Source organism: Lampetra planeri, chromosome 1, assembly GCF_965212315.1.
Source record: "Lampetra planeri chromosome 1, kcLamPlan1.2.h2, whole genome shotgun sequence".
Taxonomy (NCBI): domain Eukaryota; kingdom Metazoa; phylum Chordata; class Hyperoartia; order Petromyzontiformes; family Petromyzontidae; genus Lampetra; species Lampetra planeri.
The window spans coordinates 40,367,696-40,388,596 of NC_136107.1; the positions used below are offsets into that span (position 1 = coordinate 40,367,696).

The 20,901-nt window shown below is 50.8% G+C and overlaps 2 protein-coding genes across 7 annotated transcripts in view; one reads left to right on the forward strand and one right to left on the reverse strand.

The window, feature by feature from the left end:
• CORO7 (coronin 7) overlaps nt 1–7,029 on the reverse strand; it is a 31,685-nt gene extending 24,656 nt beyond the window's left edge. Inside the window, exons 1-5 of the mRNA XM_078601105.1 lie at nt 6,889–7,029; nt 5,715–5,822; nt 3,060–3,156; nt 2,420–2,494; nt 1,019–1,089 (exon numbers count right to left, since the gene is read on the reverse strand). Coding sequence (XP_078457231.1) covers nt 1,019–1,089; nt 2,420–2,494; nt 3,060–3,156; nt 5,715–5,774 — 303 coding nt within the window. The 5' untranslated portion in view covers nt 5,775–5,822; nt 6,889–7,029. The remainder of the gene's footprint in view (nt 1–1,018; nt 1,090–2,419; nt 2,495–3,059; nt 3,157–5,714; nt 5,823–6,888) is intronic.
• A 1,024-nt stretch (nt 7,030–8,053) lies between these two features.
• Nucleotides 8,054–20,253, forward strand: DNAJA3 (DnaJ heat shock protein family (Hsp40) member A3). 6 transcript variants are annotated; one of them, XR_013586090.1, is made up of 12 exons: nt 8,054–8,240; nt 10,153–10,292; nt 11,206–11,289; nt 12,412–12,624; nt 13,093–13,245; nt 14,377–14,564; nt 14,747–14,811; nt 15,035–15,163; nt 15,893–16,008; nt 17,120–17,217; nt 17,864–17,991; nt 19,922–20,253. XR_013586090.1 is itself a non-coding variant. In XM_078601142.1 (12 exons), exons 1-11 carry the CDS (start codon nt 8,072–8,074, stop codon nt 17,968–17,970), a joined length of 1,422 nt encoding a protein of 473 aa, XP_078457268.1. In that variant the 5' UTR covers nt 8,054–8,071; the 3' UTR covers nt 17,971–17,991; nt 19,922–20,253. The 6 variants fall into 6 exon arrangements, 4 of the variants coding, with proteins under 4 accessions (XP_078457268.1, XP_078457257.1, XP_078457287.1 ...); XR_013586089.1 differs by having other exon boundaries at nt 17,864–17,987; XM_078601142.1 differs by having other exon boundaries at nt 14,417–14,564.
• The last annotated feature ends 648 nt before the right edge of the window (nt 20,254–20,901 follow it).

Below are 20,901 nucleotides of genomic sequence, written 5' to 3' on the forward strand. Positions count from 1 at the left end.
ACGAGCGCCAACAGTGGAGGTTGTCACCACCGCCGGGTCCACACCGCACGGGCACCGTGGTGCCACGGTGGCTAGGAGACGTTAACTATCCTGCCTGGTATACAGGAGGTCGTGGGTTCGATCCCGACCCTGACGGTGCCTGTTGTTTATTTGGAGGAGTTTGCGTGTCTCTCGCTCTCTCTCCCCGTGGTCGCATGGATCTTTCTCCGGGTCCTCCGTTTTTAAGAATCAACGTACATTTAGAGTATTTGGTTGATATAAATAAGCTGCTTTGTTGACATATCATTTGTGGCCAGGTCGCTTCTGAAAAAGAGTTATATAACTCAGTGGGCCTTACCTGCTAAATAAAAAGTTTCGTTTTAGTTCAGTTTACTAGTAACGCAGTAAACAGTTAGCATCTTACTCGCTCAATTATATGGAAAGGGTTTCATTTTGAAGGTAGCATTCGACTTTTGTTATCATTATTACTACGCTTGCTTACCCATGAATACCTGCCTCACCAAGTCAGTAAAGTCACGTAGATAGGTTCAAACAAAATACGTTTTTTATAATTCTTTTTTTTAACCTATCTATTTGACTTTACCGAAAGACCCAAAGAATCTAAATCACTTACTAGGATGCATCATTGAAACAGTCCTTGCCAGAAAGCAGTGCCCAACATTGCAAGGCCACCGCAGGCCACTAGCGGCCCCTGGTGGCCTTTAGTGCATGATGTGCGGCCCCCCACAATACACAATGAGAACACCCCCCCCTCCCCCACATCATCTTCGTGCTGCTGTCAAACCCTCAATGGTTTTGAAATGTGTGGCGGCCCTCACACTGATGATGTGTTATTGCCGGAAGTGACCCCCCTCTGAAAATGAATGAAGAACACTGCCCTAAACTATGAGGCCAAATTATGTCGAGTCCCAAAGGCTTAGCCATTCTCACTGAATCCACAGAGAAAATCCAATCTCTTGAATAGGAGGCACAGCTGACGAAGCCTTTGTGGCCCAAAGGCGAGCCACGGAGTCTCTACCGTGTGGTCAGCAGAGCAGGTGCCCAGCAGCAAATCATCAAACGGAGAGAAACCAAAATCCGTGATGATGTCTGCAGGAAGAAAGTGAACACAGGTTACCGTGGTGAGCGTGGGACGTTGACGTTCAATATGGATGTACACAGTACCCAACATGGCCTCACCTCGCAACAATAAACAATGCAGCATTCACACATTTGGATGCACATCCGAGTTTACTGATCCGTCTTCGTAATTATTATTTATTTTGATATTTGGATAATTATCAATGAAGACCTTATTTCAGGACTACTGTATTAACGTTAAGGCATGAGAATGCCATTATAGTTATTTTTATTGTTGCGCTTGTTTACCCAGGAAAACCTCACTTTTACTGGAGGGTCCTGCCAAGATTTTGCAGTTAAGGGGTGACGTTGCTGCTGCTGTGTGTAATCCCAATTGAGTGAGTTGCAAGTACTGTCATTTCTACTCATTGGTTCTTTCAGTAAAGTCACGTAGATAGGTAAATAAATAATAGATCATGACGTTTCAATCGCAACAACAAGCAATCGTCTTCAGGTGAAAGAGAGAAGCATTCCGTTTTTACGAGGCATTATATACATCGGAGAGGGAAGAGGGAGGGGAGGCCGTAACGGGCGAGAGGGTGGGGGTGAAATTCAAAGAGGGCTTAGGTGAGAGAGAGAAAAAATGAAAAGGAAGCTTAAATATCAAACTTAACAAAATGTAGAAATGTAATGCAACTCGGGGAGTCGGCTAACACAACAGTTAACACTTTACCTGGTTGATCACGTCCTTCCAAAGATTGCAAAATTTTGCATCCATCTTCTCGGTTTATTTTCCTACCTACGTGACTTTACCGAAAGAACCAAAGAGTATGAATTCCTGCAGTCACGAAAGCTTCTAATCAAGATTACTGTAATTTATTTTAGCATTGAGAAGTGTTGGCCCATGGCAATTGCATTGTATGCTTTGTGTTTGTTTAGCTATGGGAAGAAATCCAGAGAACCCGGAGAAAACCCATTGCAGAACAGGGGAGAGAACAAACTCCACAGAGAGAGAGGCGCCAGAGTCCGGAATCAAACCCTGGCCCTTCTTGCCTTGAGGCAGAAGCGTTAGCATGGTGCCACCCTGCCACCATAGCTCCTGACCCTTATTTCAAGTAACGCCACTCATTTCGTTATCGTATTAACAGAGCAGGGGACAGCAGTGGTGTGTTCAATCGCCCCACTGCGAAACCTGTCACATGGCTCTGTGGCTACGTGCGCCGACGTCCACTCACAAATAACATCGACAAACACGCATTATGTGTTTATTTTGCGTATCTGCAGCTCTAGCTGTATGACAGTCACGTGTAAAAGCATTCGCTAAATAAGTCAACTGTTGACACCGCACGCCGAATCGTACCGGAGTGGCAGTGCAGAGTCGGCACGCCTCCATTCACGGGCCCCCATTGGCTTAGGGGCAGCACCCCGAGAGCTCCTGCGGCACACGGAGGACAGCAGGGGTCACGGCACGGCAGACCGTGCGGTGACTTCACCACGCGGTGAGTTCACCACGCTGCAGGCTCACCACGCTGCAGGCTCACCACGCTGCAGGCTCACCACGCTGCAGGTCTCACTTCTTTTTCTGCTTTGTTTTTCCTTAGCACTGCTCAATTTTGGAATGACATCTTTTTGTTCCCAAGCACTTATAAAAAACTTGCTCGACTAAAAAAAGCCCACCGAGCTATTAGCTCTTTTTCAGACTGTACGTACGTTGAACTTCTTTCGCACCGTACATAGCCAACCGTGGTAAATCAGAAGCGACCTGGCCACAAATGATACCTTAACGAAGTGGCTTATCACGTGGAAATGTATAGCAACCAAATACTCTAAACGCACGTTGATTCTAAATGTGGAGGGAAAGAACTGTAGGGTCCGGAGAAAACTCAAATATACAACAGGTGTCACTGGGTGGGGATCGAACCCCAGACCTCTTGCATACCAGGTGAGAGGGAGATCAAATCTCGCAACCACGACTCGTGAGTGGCTCCCCCCTGGCTCACCGCTCGCTCCGGAGGAGAACGCGAGGAGGCAGACGCTGGCCTGGATGTGGCGCCCGGAGGACAGCCCAGCGTCCACGTGCAGCTCGCTCAGCCAGTCCTAAATCACAGCGTCATCATCATCATCATCACCTCCATGATCATTACCTCCATCATGATCATAATCATCATCACCACCATCATGATCATCCCCGATTAGCACGGTTGGCTACATACAGTACAAAAAAGTTCAACATACATACCGCACCAGGTACTCATTTGAGGCTGGGTCGACCTAGGGGAGGCTCCCCACTCAATACAACACGGGCCTGTAGCATTGCCACTGTGGACAATGGTGCAGCATCACTGCCTGCTCTCTGCCAGGGACGGAATCATATTTGGCTTGCGAAATGTTACCCGACTGCTACCGCAAGATAACTTTTGACAAATGCTGCAACGTCACGGGAAAAGTGCATTGCACATCTCTCCACAGTGTCGCCACGTCTTCGGCGGCCGGTTCTTAAATAATATGCAGCCTTCGATTTTAGGCCAATGACCACATCTGCCATCCTGCTTAGCGCCTAGTTTCACTCTTAATCTTGCTAACATTGCCCATAATAATACATGTGGATCAAATGATAAAAAATAGGTCAAGGAAATAAAAAATATATGTAAAGAATATAAATTATAATGTATATATTTTTTTCTACGTATAAAATTGTTTCAATATTTATTTATTCAATGTCGCAGCCCAGTGAGATTTGCCACGGTTGCATGGGTGACCTGGGTGGATACGGTGATGTGAGGCGAGTTATGCGTTATATTTTGGGTGTGGATGCTGTTATCCTGAGATCTGATTAAAATGTTTACAGTGGCACACACTGGTTCCAAGGTCTCTTCAGCGTCTTCCGAAACGCAGGCACCTCCACTGATAATTCCCTGCAGAAATTAGACGGAGCCTGCTGTTATAGCGTATGACTCGCAACTGGAAAGTTACACGTTCAAAGCACAGTCGATAAAATCAGTTGAACTTCTTTCACACCGTACGTAGCCAATCATGCTAATCGGAGGTGCAGTGGTTCTCCTTTGAAGAGGGTGGCCCACAACATGTGAATGTGACATTTTCACCATCACCTTAGGACCATCAGCTTGGCATGCCACGGTGGCGAGATGTTAACTACCTCGCCTAATATACAGCAAGGCGTGAGTTCGATCCTGAACCGGTCACCTGCTGACTATTTGGAGTGTGCATTTTTCCTCCTCGTGGTCACATGGATTGTTCTCTGGGTCCTCCGGTTTTTCCCTCCACATTTAGAATCAACGTGCATTTATAGTATTTGGCTGCTATAAAAGTCCACATAAGCCACTTCGTTCAGCTATCATTTGTGGCCAGGTCGCTTCTGAAAAAGAGCTAGAGAAGCTCAGTGGGCCTTAGCTGCTAAAATCAAATTTTTGTTTAGTTTCAGTCGAACCGAGTTTAGCACTGTCCCAGTGCTTGTCTGTGCAGACGGGAATCAAAACCACAATGCAATTCAAACCGGCTCAGCAGTGGGTGTGAAGGCCCCTTGGGCTGCACAGATTCGTATCCACAAGCAGCCGTCATCATGCATGGGCAGGCAGAACAGCCAAAAATGTGTCGTTTTGGGTTTTTCTTTTCACAAGTTGGTTATATAAACACTGACAATATGCACCATACTCGAACACATGTGGGACAAATCCAATTGAACGATGAACTGACCCCAAGTAAAGATGTTGATTTTCACACTATCTTTGGACAGGAATGCGTATCGCTAAACGGCTATGCGACGCTCAGCGTATGATCAGTTTTCTCATATTATCCGAATGAGTCTATGAAAGGCAGTTTCACGAGTGACCATATGTACTGGAGAACTCCTCCCTCCCATGTGATATAGTCCTGGGGCCTGAGTCTCTGTGGGCAAGCTAATTTGCGGACAACAGAAGACCCTTTTGGGGCCGTATAATTGCTGAGCATAGGCCCAAAGGTCCAAAACGTCAGATGGCCGCCACACAAACAGCACTAGCAAACGTCATCAGGTGATGACGATTGCTTGTGTTGCGATCGAAACGTCGTGATCTATTATTTTTCTACCTACGTGACTTTACCGGAAGAATCAAAGCGTATGGATTCCTGCAGTCACGAAAACTTCAAATCAAGATAGCACTGATAATTGTTTTTTTACCATTTTATCTGGCAACAAAACTGACACCTTTTTTACAAGAAGTCATGTTTGCTTTGACCACAATACCTGCGGTCGGAATGCAAACAAAAAACATAACTCTGATAATGTACGCCTTTTGGCGTCATCTGGTCCAACACCATGTGAGACTAGGCTCTAAGGAAAGCTGTTTCGGGTGTGGACCAATCAACTTTAAGGACAGTGCATACATTATCAGAGTTATGTTTTTTTGTTTGCATTCCGACTGCAGGTATTGTGGTCTATGCAAACATGACTCCTTGTAAAAAAGGTGTCAGTTTTGTTGCCAGATAAAAGGGTAAAAAACCAATTATCATATTCTGTTACTGGCAAATGAGGTTCCAATGGTGTACAAGACTGCACTATCAGAGTTTGTCATAGAACAGGAGTGGCCGTGTCTCTGGAGTTGGGACAAAGCCGCTGTTCCCCTCTGGCCAGGATCGTGCGTCAGCGCCGTCGTCACCTGTCTCTGGGCGATGGTCGCCGTTGTGTTCCTGAATCTTGACGCCTGGAATCGGTTCATGATGGAATGCGCAGCGTTGTCGGGTCCTGCTCTTGAAAAGGATTCTCACTGAAAATACACCGTCGAATAGCATCGCTTATCAACCAGATCTACACAACATGAGAAGGAACCTGGCACTGTTTGGACACGTGTAGGAAGGACAACAGCAGCAGGTAGAGAGAGAGGAAGACCTCACAGGGATTTGGTGCCGTTTTCTTGTCCAGGGAAATTGAGTTTTCAAGTCCATACGGCGTACAGCCGTTTCAATACGGGGGGAACATTCTGCGTGTCTCCCTCTGTAGGATGAAGGTTAGACATGATGACAAGGGGCACGTGGTGACCAACAAGGTCTGAGTTGATCTGGAGTAAGGCCGGCACTGATACGGAGCTGACGAGCTGTGCGTTGTGGCTCCTTTTGTTATGAAACACAACGTAGTACCCGGTTTATCGACCCGGAAGTAAGTCGAAGGCCAGAACGGCACAAGAGGGAGTTGGGTGGCCAGCACCACGCCCAGCCGCCTTTGTCCCTCTAGGAGCAATCACACCGCACCATCATTTGAGGCCGAGTCGACCTAGGGGACACCTCGGACCGGTTCAAATAATCGTCACTGGTGTTGGTGGCCATGAGCGGGAATCGAACTCGGATCGCCGGATTCGCGGCGCAGCGCGCAAACCACGACACTACCGCTACCCCATAGAACACACACACACTGCACACACACACTGTATACACCGCACACACACACCGTACACACACCATACACACCCCGTGCACACACCGTGCACACACATCTAATACTGTACACACACACCTACATACTGTATACAGTCTACGACTGCACAGTCTCCATATACTGCACACACAGTACACACACAGTACACACACAGTCTATACATACAGGACACACACACAGTCTATATACTGTACACACAGTCTACGACTGCACACACACAGTTTATACATACGGTACACACACAGTTTATATATATACTGCACATACAGTACACACACAGTCTATACATACAGTACACACAGTCTATACATACAGTACACACACAGTCTATACACACAGTATACACACAGTACACACACACAGTCTCTATACATACTGCACATACAGTCCACACGCGTTACCGCTGTGGAGACAGCAACAGCAGCTGCAGGCAACGCCAACCCCTTGAGACGCTCAGCTCACCGCAATCCCTGCAGACACTTCACCCCACTTCACTTCACTTGACCTGACCCCACTTGACCTGACCTGACCCTGTCTGACCGTCGTGACCCGGCGCGCTGAGCGTCTGTGCTGGGCGCGCCGAGGGGCGGGGCAGGGGCGGGGAGCGGAGGGAGGGGCGGGCGCGGGGGGGAGAGGGTCGGGGCGCGGGGGGGAGAGGGGCGGGGCGTGGGGGAGGGGGGGCGGGGCGTGGGGGAGGGGGGGCGGGGCGTGGGGGAGGGGGGGCGGGGCGTGGGGGAGGGGGGGCGGGGCGTGGGGGAGGGGGGGCGGGGCGTGGGGGAGGGGGGGCGGGGCGTGGGGGAGGGGGGGCGGGGCGTGGGGGAGGGGGGGCGGGGCGTGGGGGAGGGGGGGCGGGGCGTGGGGGAGGGGGGGCGGGGCGGGGCGTGGGGGAGGGGGGGCGGGGCGGGGCGCGGGGGGAGCGAGGGGTGGGAGGGAGACGCTTCCGGTTCCGCGTGCCACGCGACCGCGTGCAAGAAAAGCCGGGCACGTGACGCCGCAGAGCCAGGCAATTTATTTATTAATCCCGGATCAATACAATGAGTTATTACAGATGTCCAGTAAGCGGTGGCTCAGACAAACTATAAAACAACGATCGGAGTGCAAAGTATACGAAAAGAAAGCAAGTCACTGACAATAAATACGTAAAATAGATAAAGTATGTAAGTTAAAACTGCACAAGTACAGTACATCAATGTCCAGGCTTGGGCAAGGCGGCAATACAACAGCAAGCTCCGTCCCTCAATAACATTGCACATGGACCCTTCCTACTCCCCCCTACTACTATCTCCGACTTGGTCCCGCCCGGTCACGTGTGGCGCGGTCGCTGGGGGAGGGGGGGAGGGAGGGGGGGAGGGAGGGGGGAGGGAGGGGGGAGGGAGGGGGGGAGGGAGGGGGGGGAGGGAGGGGGGGAGGGAGGGGGGGAGGGAGGGGGGAGGGGGGGAGGGAGGGGGGGCGAGGGGGGGCGAGGGGAGGGGGGAGGGCGAGGGGAGGGGGGGCGAGGGGGGGAGGGGGGGGCGAGGGGAGGGGGGGCGAGGGGAGGGGGGGCGAGGGGAGGGGGGGCGAGGGGAGTCACGTGCGTGCGGCAACATGGCGGCGCTCAGGGTGGTGTCACGTTTGTCGCTGCTGCTTCGCGGCGCCGAGTTGGAGGCGGCGCCCCGCGGGCTCCTCGCGCCGCCGCTGCTGCCGCGCGGCTGCCGCCGCCTCGCGCTGTGGTGCACGGGACACGCGGCGGAGGCGCCACTCGCCACGCGGGGCGGTGAGTGGCTGAGGGGCCCAGGGCCCCCGTAGAGGCCTCGCGCGGGCTGTGCGCGGCGTGAGGGGACGCCGCGGGGGCTGTCGTCGTCGTGGTGTTTGTGGAGGCGGCGGTGTCGCCGTAGAGGCTGTCGTCGTGGTGTCGTTGTAGAGACGGGATGGTGTGAGGGGAATGTCCGTGTGGTCTTGCGTGTGAGGCCCCATATTGCCGATGGCTTCTCTGCTGCCGGTGATGTTCAGAGCCCCGCGCGTGTCCACTCCGACTCGGGTTAGGGTGCTAACAAAGCGCATTGGCGTGCGGCTGGGCTTTCCCCGTGGATAACCCCCCCCCCTCACCTTGTCCATCACATTCGTCGTCTTTGTGTTTTTAGTTTAAATTGCCCAATGCGGAATGTAGCGCAGTTGTGAGTCTTGGTTCACCTCTGGTTCACCGCCCTCCTCTGTCTGGGGTCATCCACGCGCGCGCCACCTGCTGGAGTGGTGGTGATGGTGGTGGTGGTGGCTGCACATTCCATTAGAGGGGTTCTTACTGGTAGGAACCACCTGGTTCCACCAGCCCACAGGGGATTATTGTGTCCGTCCGTCCGTCGTGAATCCAAAAATGGGAGGGGTGGGGCTGGGTAGAGAGGGGAGGGTGGGGAGGGGCTGGATGGGGCTGGCTGGGGGGTGCGGAGGGGCTGGTCACCCCGTGGTGCCCTTATAAAACTCAACGTTTAACCTACTCACGCCGGCTTGTGCCCGCCCTCACAGTCGGCCATATTGGCGGAATACACCACGCCGCCGTTGACCCTGGCCATTGACCGAGCAACCCAACGTTCCTACCAGCTTCCTCCGCAGGAATGTGTTGGGGTTAGATCGCGTTAAACTGGCGTTTCCACTACAATAGGAGGTGGTCACCGCCCAATGTTCATGAAAATAAAGACGTTGACCCGTGACAATTCATATGTTGTGGTATATCAACTTTTCAAAATGTATATGCCAAATTACTTGCGTTCAAAATGCCTACCCAAATATGCAAACTATGACTAAACGCGTGTAAGGGTTCCAGATTATTCTGACACCCATATCTTAATTTGTGTAGTGATGAACCCAATCCACCCTTGTTGATTATCATCAATAATTATTTAACTGGTCTCTATTTAATTCTCAAACCTTCCTCTGTGATGCACATCCCGATCTAGACGTGCCGCCGTTCCAGGCTACCACGTTCTCACTCTCTACAGACGCCTGCCTCGGAGCAATCCCCCACCACTGGCGTCCGTGTCTCGTTGCAGGCGAGCTCACGTGAAAACCCCTCGTGTTTTAGCCTCGGCACCTAAAGTTGGTCCCTGCTGTTTCATTATCATCATCGACATACTCCCAACTGTGGAAGAGCAGAGATGTCAAACGTTAAAACATGGGAGTCTGAGGCAGGAGTTGATGTCCTTGTTACCGTGTCTGCAGAATGTTGGTCTTCAGCAAAGCAACTAGAAGATAAGCGTATGGCATTTACATGCAGGTGCACGCAGTGGATGCTAGTGATTTCGTGGAGGACAGCATAAGCAGCTTTAAAGATTCATATTAAACATGGCAAGACATTGTACATGATATATAATCGGTCAAAGGAGGTTGCAATGGGTAGAACGTGTGCAGAATGTAGAAGGGCTGGATACTTAAAATGAAAACTGGAGTGGGCACCCAAAGGAAAGGGAAAGTCCTAAAGAGAGTAGACTTGGAATGACATGTAGACCCAACAACTCCGGCAAATCACGAAAAGTGATCGCGTTGTGTGGCATCAAAGGCTTTGGCGGTGATGACACGTTGACCTTGACTTTGACCAATCGGCTCTCGCCGTAGGAGCATCCATCACAGACCGTGCACCCTCCGAGTGGCGTGCGCTCACGTTCACCGCGGTCTGTCCCTCCCCCCAACCGCAGTGCATGGGCACTCGAGGCTGCTGCCGGGCAGGGGCTTCCACACGTCGGCCACAGCGTCGGCAGCGAAGAAGGACTACTACCAGATCCTCGGTGTGGCAAAGGATGTGGCACAGAAGGACATCAAGAAGGCTTACTATCAGGTGCGGCATTGCGTACATTTCCCAGAATGCAGCTTGACGTCATACCAGCACTAAACATTTCCAGGGACGGGCTTTTGTTTTACCATTCATTTTTTTATCTTATTAAAAAAAACACGACTTCTTTCTCTGCCAACCCCTCTGCCTGCAAGGTAAAAGCCGCGCGACTGGTGTGTGCATGTTGTACCTGGAGTTTAAAGGTCCATTAATAAGTAGATTGCACCACTGCGGCTAAACGCTGTGTGATCCATGCTTTCAAAACACATCCGAAATATGATCACGTGACTTGACCTTGCTTAGTGTTTACAGAATGGCTCATTCTCGATTCTTCTGTGGTGAAATGAGGTTCAAAAGTAAACTGCTCTTCCAAAGATTTCTAGGACCAAAGCAATTGGCTGTGTACCCTTTTGTTATGTTTATCATCACCAAAAATTGTACAAAAGGAGTAAATATGTAATATGTCATTTTATTATCACCAATTAAAGCAATAATTAAACTACTATAAAAAAAAATAAGTCATTAAATTTGTGGAATTACTTATTAAATGTCTGTGAAGAAGTGCTCTTTGACCTGTGCTGACTTTTCTGAATACCAAAAGCAGATGTTAAATATCTTTCGTATGACCTCTTGACAATTTAGCCCCATTTTGCTTGACAAGCTTGTCTGCTGCTGCTGCTGCAGTGACGGCGGTCGAAACCAGTCCAGTGTGTTTGCCCACTTTTATCATTCATCACGGGGTGGGGGGGGTAGAGTTTCTCGGGCAGACTTACAGATCCTCAATCTGTAAGTCCCTGGTCTAGAATGGATTACCATCCAAATTAGCATGAATGAGTTCGCTTGAATAAAATTATGTTTATCGGAGCCCTTTAATCTTTGATGCACGCCTGAAGAGTGTTTGCTTCATGTGGTTTGACAGCTCGCAAAGAAGTACCACCCAGATACGAATAAGGAAGATCCCAAGGCCAAGGAGAAGTTTTCGGAACTGGCCGAGGCCTACGAGGTAACAGTCCTCACCCACATGCTACATGAACGAGGTGGAATCTCCATTTGTTATTGCTGCACTTGGTGGAGTTTCCGTGCAAAATATATTGATGATGATGAATAATCATACCCCTTGGCTGCCTCGGGTCTGAGTGATGGCTTTGCGAGTGCAGGTGAGAGGGGATGACATTGTGGCCGTGATGCCACTAGAGGCCGCTGCGGCGATTCACCTGAAAGTCACTCGCAAGTCTCTTTAGTCCGTTAACGAAGCGTTATCGGGCGTTCTCTGACGTGCTGCCTCGTGTGTCTAACAACGCGGCTGTGAACGCTCCAGATATGCGCATGCCATTATTGACTGCGGAAAACGTGTCGTGTGCATTTACGCGGTCAGATTAGTCGCAGCGTCTCCACAGCCAACATGAACAATGTGGTGGTGCATATCTCCGTTTACTACATTGGCTGAACGCTGGAAATTCTCCATTCCGATGGCAAAAGATAGTTTCTCTTGGATAACCACCGTTCACTCGCAGCTTCAGCTTGGTGAAGTTGCTATGGCCCACCCGCGTAACACTTCATCGATTTAAAATGACAGGAAAGTCTCCGTTGGCCGGTATCCATGGGGAATGGAGGCTGCCGGTTAATCAAATATGCCGGTTATCTGACAGTTATGGTTCACAACATTTTCCATGTATGTGACATTTTTCAAGAAAGAAACTGAATCCTACGTTTTAACTTTAACACAATCAATAATATACTCTTGACAGAGGTACTCACCAGTCAGTTGTAGAGCATCCCAGCAGAGTACCTCGCTATCGCTGTCACTCATTCCTCAATCCCCGTAGCATGCCCCTGCCATCTACATCATTCCGTGTCACCGTTTTGTAATCTCTGTCATCAAGCACCTTGATTGAAGGCGCTCTATAAATATAGATTCAAGCTGAGCACTATACGTACAGCGGAGGTCTCGCCTGGACCGTACACACACACACAGCTCTTGCTCTGCTTCTCATCATCGAGGCAGTCCGTGGTCACCTCGTGCGAGCGCCGGCTCCGATTAGACGAGACCGCGACGAGCCGCGCGTACCTCTCTGGCCCACGCGTGTCACCGACGCCGAGTGCCCCGCCCCCTCCTCCGCCTCAGGTGCTGAGCGACGACGCCAAGCGCAAGCAGTACGACACGTACGGCTCTGCCGGCTTCGACGCCGGTTTCGGCTCGGGAGCCGGCACAGGCGGGCAGCAGTACTGGCGCGCGGGCTCCACCGTGGACCCCGAGGAGCTCTTCCGCAAGATATTCGGGGAGTTCTCGCGGTCCAACTTCGGGGACTTCTCCTCCATGTTTGACCAGCCTCAGGAGGTGGGCTCGCTGCGCACGTTGCACGAGCGGCACCGTCGCGCTCGTCACACGAGCACACAAAGCGCTCGTGCCGCAAATGAAAACGCGATACCTTGCTGCTGATCTCATTGAGGAGCTATAAACCATCTTCACGCGAACGACGCTCATCCTTGCAGCAGCGGCTTTTGGCTGGCCGTCGAACAAAGATGGTGGTCCCAATTCGCGCGTGCTTTCAGATGCCATTCTGTGACCGTCTGGAATGCTCTTCCAATATTAGGAAGGCACTGGAGCTATAACACTTTTAAATCTAAATTGAAAACTCATTTATTGTTGTGCTTGGTTTGCTGTCCTTCCCCCGCACCTCTGATTAGCACGATGGGCTACGTACGGTGCAAAAGAACTTGAATAGATGTATGTGTTTCACTTTAATGTGTGTGTGTGCGCGCACAAGAGACCTAATGCGCACGTCTACTTTATCTCTCCACTCAGTTCTTCATGGAGCTGACCTTCACACAGGCGGCCAAGGGAGTGAACAAGGAGATTTCTCTGTTTATTAACGACACGTGTCAGCGCTGTGAAGGGCGCGGCAATGAGCCGGGCACCAAACTCCAGCGGTGTCACTACTGCAACGGCACGGGCATGGTGAGAACGGGCACCACTCTAAACTCTTCATTTATTTTATAAACGAAACTATTTTTTATTTTACCAGGGAAGGCCCACTGAAAGACCTAGCCATCGCATGATAGCTCGCCAACACCGCCACTCGCCAACACCGCCACTCGCCTCCCAATCAGCACGCTTGGCTACATACGGTGCGAAAGAAGTTCAATATATATGCAACATACGTACATTGCCGACCGGGTGAATGTGTCAGTTAAGTGGGTGAGGCTCGCAGAACCGGTGATGCTGAGCATGTTTTGAATGGGGTTGTGGTGAAGTTTGGAGTCTTTGAGTTCATGTCTGCCAGATATATTTGTTGGAAGGAGTTATTGTAGTTGGTCAAAGTGGACCTGTCCATGCGGTGTTATATAGTTCTCCTCGGCAGAGTGTTCCACGACAGATAACATCTAGAAATAACCTCTGTTGCAGACACGTGTATTATCCTACATTTAGTTGCTTGGGCAAATGTCCCACCTTATTTTTGTAAGTTAACAAATACTCTTAATTTTACATTTGTAGAGATAAGTTTCACTTTTGGGTGTATCTTATTGCTTGTAATGGAAGGGTGTGTGTTGGTAGGCATTCTAGTGGTCACCATGAGGCTGGAAACCAAAGGGAAGATAGTGGGATACTGTTAGAGCATATCTATGGGTCTATGGGTTTCCTGTGTGAGTCTATAGGTCTCTGTGCATGTTTGTGGGTCTCTGTGTGAGTAGAGATCTCTTTGCGAGTCTCTGGATCTCTGTGAGTCTAGGTCTCTGTGTGAGTCTATCGGTCTCTGTCAGTCTGTAGGTCTCTGTGCTAGTTATAGGTCTCAGTGTGAGTCTATAGGTCTCTGTGTGAGTCTATAGGTCTCTGTGAGTCTATAGGTCTCAGTGTGAGTCTATAGGTCTCTGTGTGAGTCTATAGGTCTCTGTGAGTCTAAAGCCAGATGGTGTTGGGAGTCTGTCAGGGCATACGTTGGAGGTCGCGTGTCGACAGTGCAGCGTCTGCAGGATCCCGCGGATGGTACCAACGTTGGCAATAAATTGTGGCGGTGGCAATAACGTTGGCAGTGATGACATGTTGATCTTGGAACGGAGGGTTTACAATTGTGTGGGTAACCACCACCAGAGGCTTGTGCACCCATGCCGGCCTGGCGCGTGTGTTGCAGGAAACGATAAACACGGGGCCCTTTGTGATGAGGTCCACGTGCCGCCGGTGCTCCGGCAAGGGCACCATCATGACGAACCCGTGCACACTGTGCCACGGCTCCGGGGAGACCAAGCAGAAGAAGACGGTGGTGGTGCCCGTGCCCGCCGGTACCGAGCCGCGTCCGATGACCACACACCGCCGTGCAGTGCACCACACCGGCGATGTTTATGTTTAGTTTATTTGCCTTCCCCGGCACCTCTGATAAGCATGGTTGGCTACGAACTGTGCGGAAGAAGTTCTACATACATACATTCAAACGATAAAAGACGTTGATGTGCGGTGTGCTCAGGAGTGGAAGACGGACAAACGGTTCGCATGCCTGTGGGGAAGAAGGAAATCTTCATCACGTTCAGGGTACATCGCCTTCGCACCTCCAACACGACGTACTGAACTAAAACTATTTTTATTTTACCACCCCACCCCCCTCGCGCGCCACAGTGCCGGCCTTGACAAGCGCCGCTACTTGCCAACAGCGCTCGCCCCAACAGTCCGTTGAGGCTACACGTTGAGGGGGATCTCTCCGTCCTTTGCATTGCCCTGCCTGACCGTCGGGGCATGCTCCAACTCAACCCCGCAGGTGCAGAAGAGCGCCACGTTCCGCCGCGAGGGGGCGGACGTTCACTCGGACCTCCACATCTCCGTGGCGCAGGCGCTGCTGGGCGGCACGGCGCGTGTACAGGGCCTCTACGACTCCTTCACCATCACAGTGAGCCGCGCACGCCACCACTCACAGCGACGGCGCTCTCCTAACAATAACGTCTCTAAACAGAGGACCCCCCTGGTGGTCCGTGAGGCTACTACGGAGGGTGTGTCCGCGGAAAATAAAAAAGACATCATCCTCACAAAGGAAATGTACAATTTAAAATAACTAGTAGTAGCGTGTAGTGGTCCGCAAAATGTTTGGAGGTTGAAAATGGGTCCGCACATTCGAAAACTAAACTGTTTTGTATTTTACCAGGTAAGGTTCCACTGAACTGTTTCTCTTTTCAGAAGTGATTTGGCCGCAAATGATAGCCCTGTGAAGTGGCTTATGTAGAATGTATAGCAGCCACTGGTGGCGAGACAGTAGCGGAGGCTGTCTCTGGTGTAGGCCGTTTCGAGGGCAATGCGTACATTATTATCAATGCACGTTTGTTTGCATGTTTTACTACAAGCATGATGTGTGGTTAATGCAGACCTGATGCTTTGCAATAGTTGTCAATTTGGTGTTTGAACATCTCAACACTCCCTGTGTTGTTGCTGCAAAGGGTTGAGCCCTTTTCTTTACGACGAGCATTTTTGGTAGCGAGTGTACAACCCTCTGCTGAAATAAAGCCGCCTCATGGATATTGTTTGATCATACTTCACCGCACTGGTCAGTGTGAGTTGGGGAAGGAGGGGTCTAGCTAGGGGTTGGCTAGGTTGTTGATTGTAAAGCCCTCTCTGCGTTGCTTAGATACCAAGTGGGGTCCAGCCGGACCACCGGATACGCATGTCTGGCAAGGGAATCAACCGCGTGAACAGCTACGGCTACGGCGATCACTACATCAACGTCAAGATCCGCATCCCCAAGTGAGTCCGCTCCCCAGCAGTGTCCGCACGTACGTACGTGTCCAGTACGTAGCACGCCAGGTATCAGAGTGTGGCGGTTATGTCGCTACAGTTCTCCGCGGCGAGTACGATGTCTTGAAAACCAGCGGCGCTACGCCTCTCTAAATAAAATTCACGCTTACCGCTTGTGCGTTTCAGCGGTGAACGGGACCCCCACCATGCATCTTGCAGACGTCTTGGAAGGGGAAAGATGTGAGACTGGATGGGCGCACCAGCCACAGTCTGCTGGGGTAGCGCTGCATGACGTGGGCGGCAGGGTGCCGCAGTGGTACATCTGCTGCGGCGTAGAAATACGTTTCCTGCAGGATGTCGTGGGTTCGATCTCGACCCTGACTACTGTATTTTTGGAGTTTGCGTGTCTCTCTCCGCCTAGTTGTGTGGATTTTTCTCCAGTTTTTCCCTCCACATTTAGAATCAATGCGCGTTTAGAGTATTTGGCTGCTACTGGAAATTTCCACGTGACAAGCCGCGTCATTGAGCCATCATTTGATAGGCAGAGCTACACAGCTCAGTGGGGCCTAACCCGGTAAAATAAAAAATAGTTTAGTTTCTAATAACAAATAAAGAAGGTGCGGTGCGTTGCGAGGACACGTGGTGCGTTGCGAGGACACGCGGTGCGTTGCGAGGACACGCGGTGCGTTGCGAGGATACGCGGTGCGTTGCGAGGATACGCGGTGCGTTGCGAGGACACGTGGTGCGTTGCGAGGACACGCGGTGCGTTGCGAGGACACGCGGTGCGTTGCGAGGACACGCGGTGCGTTGCGAGGACACGCGGTGCGTTGCGAGGACACGCGGTGCGTTGCGAGGACACGCGGTGCATTGCGAGGATACGTGGTGCGTTGCGAGGATACGTGGTGCGTTGCGAGGACACGCGATGCGTTGCAAGGACACGCGGTGCGTTGCGAGGACACGTGGTGCGTTGCGAGGACACGCGGTGCGTTGCGAGGATACGTGGTGCGTTGCGAGGACACGCGGTGCGTTGCGAGGACATGCGGTGCGTTGCGAGGATACGCGGTGCGTTGCGAGGACACGTGGTGCGTTGCTGATGCGCGTTGCCTTTGCCGGGGGCCAGACGCTTGTCGGAGCGCCAGAAAGCGCTGCTGCTGGAGTACGCAGAGGAGGAGAGTGACGTGGAGGGGACGGTGGCGGGCATCACCAGCACGAGCACAGGTGCCGCACGATCATTCTCTTGCTCTCCATCGCTTTTGCATCGCACGCCACGATTCGCGAAAGCAAGCAGATTTTTGTGGCACGCCGGTTTACTTCGGAGGGGGGTGAGGTGGGGGATGCGTTCCTGAAAGGTGCGGCGATGACGACGGATATCGAAACGGCAGAATTCAAAGCGGGGATTACGGGGTCGGAGGTGGTGGAGGCGAAAGAGGCTGAGAGGCGACGGGTAACAATAAAAGACGGACGATGATGCTGTTGGTCGCGACGTGAGTGTGTGGGGTCGAGACGACACAAATCATCGGGTTGCGGTGTTAACAATAAAGCGACATTGTCTTTTGCAAAAACGACATGAAAGTGGAAGAGACGTAAATCGGGGCGATACTGTGATCGCACCGAGGTCGCTGCAGCGTGAAGCATCGTCCTGAAGGTGGCCGGGTTACATATATAATAATAATAAACTCGTTTTTCTAAAGCGAAAATCGCCCAAGTTGAATTTGCTACTTTAAAAGGAAACCCGGCAGTGCCACGAATCGTCACGCGGGCACGTTGGCGTCCCTGTGGCGGCTCCCGTTGGGCGACGAGACGCGTGGCTGCTGACGGTTCCGTGTGGGATTACGCCGCCGCCGCGTGTGCCTGTCCCCTGCAGAGAGGAGTAAGGCCAGCCACGCCTCGGACACTCGCTCGCAATCTGAGCAGCAGCAGCAGCAGCCGGAGGAGGGATTTTTTAGTAAATTAAAGAAATTGTTCAACTGAAGGGTCTTCTTCCCGAGGCAGGTAGGATTTATTTTTATTACTCATTCAAAATCAATTATTTACAATTGGTCGCTTCTTAACCTCTTGGAAGACAGACAGATAAGCGTGGAAGGTTTCTTCTGAAGGTAATAAGGGGGTGGAGCGCAGGCTGGTTGGGGCCCATGTGGAGTCTAAAGGAGGACGCCACATTAGTGAGATGTTATCGCCCACACCGGGTATGCAGGTGGTCATGGGTTTGATCCCGATCCTGACGCCTGTTGTATATTTGGAGTTTGCGGTGTCTCTCTCCCTCTGGTCATGTGGATTTTTCTCCAGATCCTCCGGTTTTTCCCTCCACATTTAGAACCGACGCACGTTCAGATTATTTGGCTGCTGCTATATATTTCCATGCGATAAGCCACTTTATTGAGCTGCCATTCGTGGCCAGGTCACGTCTGAAAAAGAGCTAATGGCTAAGTGGGCTTTATACCTGCTAAATAAAATGGTAAGAAAAATTGTTTATTCTCAAGGTAATGAGGAAGAGGATCGCACGGTGGGTTGGAGCTCATGACAAGCCACTTCGTTGAGCTATCATGTAATAACCAGGTCGCTTCTGAAAATGAGCTGTATAGCTCGGTGGGCCTTACCTGGTGAAATACGAATTGTTTAGATGAGTTGAGCGATGATGTGCGGCGGTGGCATTGGCCACGTGGCCGTTTGACCTCCAGGTGATGTCATCGCTTGCTAGGGCAGCAGTACGCGGGGGGGGGGGGATATTTTATACATATGGAGGTGGTGGTGCGCTACCATTCTGGGGGTACTCCCTCGCCTGCTGCGTACTGTCCACTGCTTCGTGCTGCTCACTGCTTCGTGCTGCTAGCTGCCCACTGACACTCGCTGTTCACTGCTGTGTGCTGCCCACTGACACTCGCCGACTACTGCTGTCCCGTCGCTGCGTGCTGCCTATTGCCGTTTTTGCTGCCTCCTGCTGTGCTCATTACTATGTGCTGCAAATTTCTGCCCACTGCTACTCGGTTTTAATAGTTGATAATCTCAAGCTGCCCACTGCTGCGTGCAGTCTGCACATCCTGCTGCTGCCATCACTGAGCTATACAGCTCACCCGTGCTGCTGTTGCGTCACAACGTATACTTGACCTCGGTGCCCGTCCCTGCGTGCCAGTGTCTTGAGGAGCGGTTGTACCCCGATATGGAGTGGTCGAAGTGTAAATGTGTATAAAGTTACACAGCATGAAGCATGAAAGCTGTTCACCCTACAAGCCATGCTAATTGCTGTTTCCCCTCTTAGGGAAACGTCCGATTGTAGGATGTTTGACTGGCAGGGTGGCAGAGTGCTAACACGTGCCTCACAGAAAAAAGGCCTGTGGGTCAATTTACGATTCGGAAACCTTTCTGTGTGGTGTTTGTATGTTTGTCCCCCTGTTCTATGTGGGCTTCCACCAGGTTCTCCAGTTATCTCATCCCATAGCTAAGAAAACAATATTACTGGCATTGGACAAACATCCCAATGCTGAAAAAATGCCTGCAAATTACTCAATAGGGATTACATTATAGCAACATCGTATGTATGTTGAACTTCTTTCGCACCGTACTTAGCCAACCACGCTAATCAGAGGTGTTGGGGAAGGACAACAAACTAAGCACAAAAAGCAGTTGTAAAGAAATTAGTTTACAATTTAGAATCGTGACATCGCCCCCTTGTTGTGAAAACTTTGCACGACCCTCGAGTTTTCGATTCCCGCTCACGGCCAACATCGGCGACGATTCTCTGAACCGGTCCTGGGCCTCCCCTGGGTGTAGCGGGCATGGAGCTGGCCACCCACCCCCTCGTGTGCCGTGCCAGCCTTCATAGGTGCAACTCGCTGACAGCACTTGCCCCAAACAGTCTGTTAAGGCAATGGGGAGATGTCTGTTTAATGTATATATCGCTCTCTCCTCTCTCTTTCTGCAACAGGGAAAAGGTGGACTGGTACCTAGATGTGCACAAGGCTGCCGTGGAGGAACAACACGGAAAATATGACCTGCCCTTTCCCATGGCCTACTGCCCTAGCCGATAGAAGATATATCCCCCACGCCCCCGTCTAGCTATGTCTTTGCACAGCATTATTGTACATCACAAGATCATATAATATAGACACATAATAGGCTATTGTAAAGTAAGTGGCAGGTCGTGTTTACAGACTAAAGCGTCATGCTTTTAAGAATAATCCTCTGTACAAATGTTTCCCTAATGTTCAAAGTTCCTGTCGGTATTTTCAAAATTAAACTAATTATGCCTATACAGTATTTATTTTCGCTCCTTGGTTGCTATTTTGGTATTTCTAAATCAATTTTAAGTTTAAGATTCAAAGCAAAATATCATAATACATGCTCCTAAAGTCTTCAATGAAGCTAAAATGCACAACTGTCCATTGTTATGCTTTCACTGATGAAACCTGTTATTGTTCCTGCGTTTTAGGAAATGGGCTTGTTACGTGAAGACTGAGCTACATTCAGATTAAAACGTAAACTATTAAGAGACGTTCATTATGTTATGGTACTCAAAATAAATACTTGGACTCTCAAGTAGAGCCGCTGTGACGTTAATGGTCGGCACACCGCACGAGCAGTCCAGATGCTGTAATTTTGACCTGGCGAGGCAATTGAAATAACCAGCAAGTTTCTTAAACCTACCCACACTTTAAAATTTTACTAGGCAAGACCCACAGCTATTATCTTTTTTAAGAATCAACCTGGCCACAAATGATAGCTCTACAAATTAGCTTGTGGAAATGTACAGCGGCCAAGTACTCTGAAACGTGTGATGTTGATTCGAAATGTGGTGGGGTCATAGATGGTGCATCGGCCAGTCGTCTCAGTCAACCGATGGCACCTGGGTCTGTCCCGTGACCTGCCAGCGAACCTTCAACACTTCACGTGGCCTCAAAGTGCACA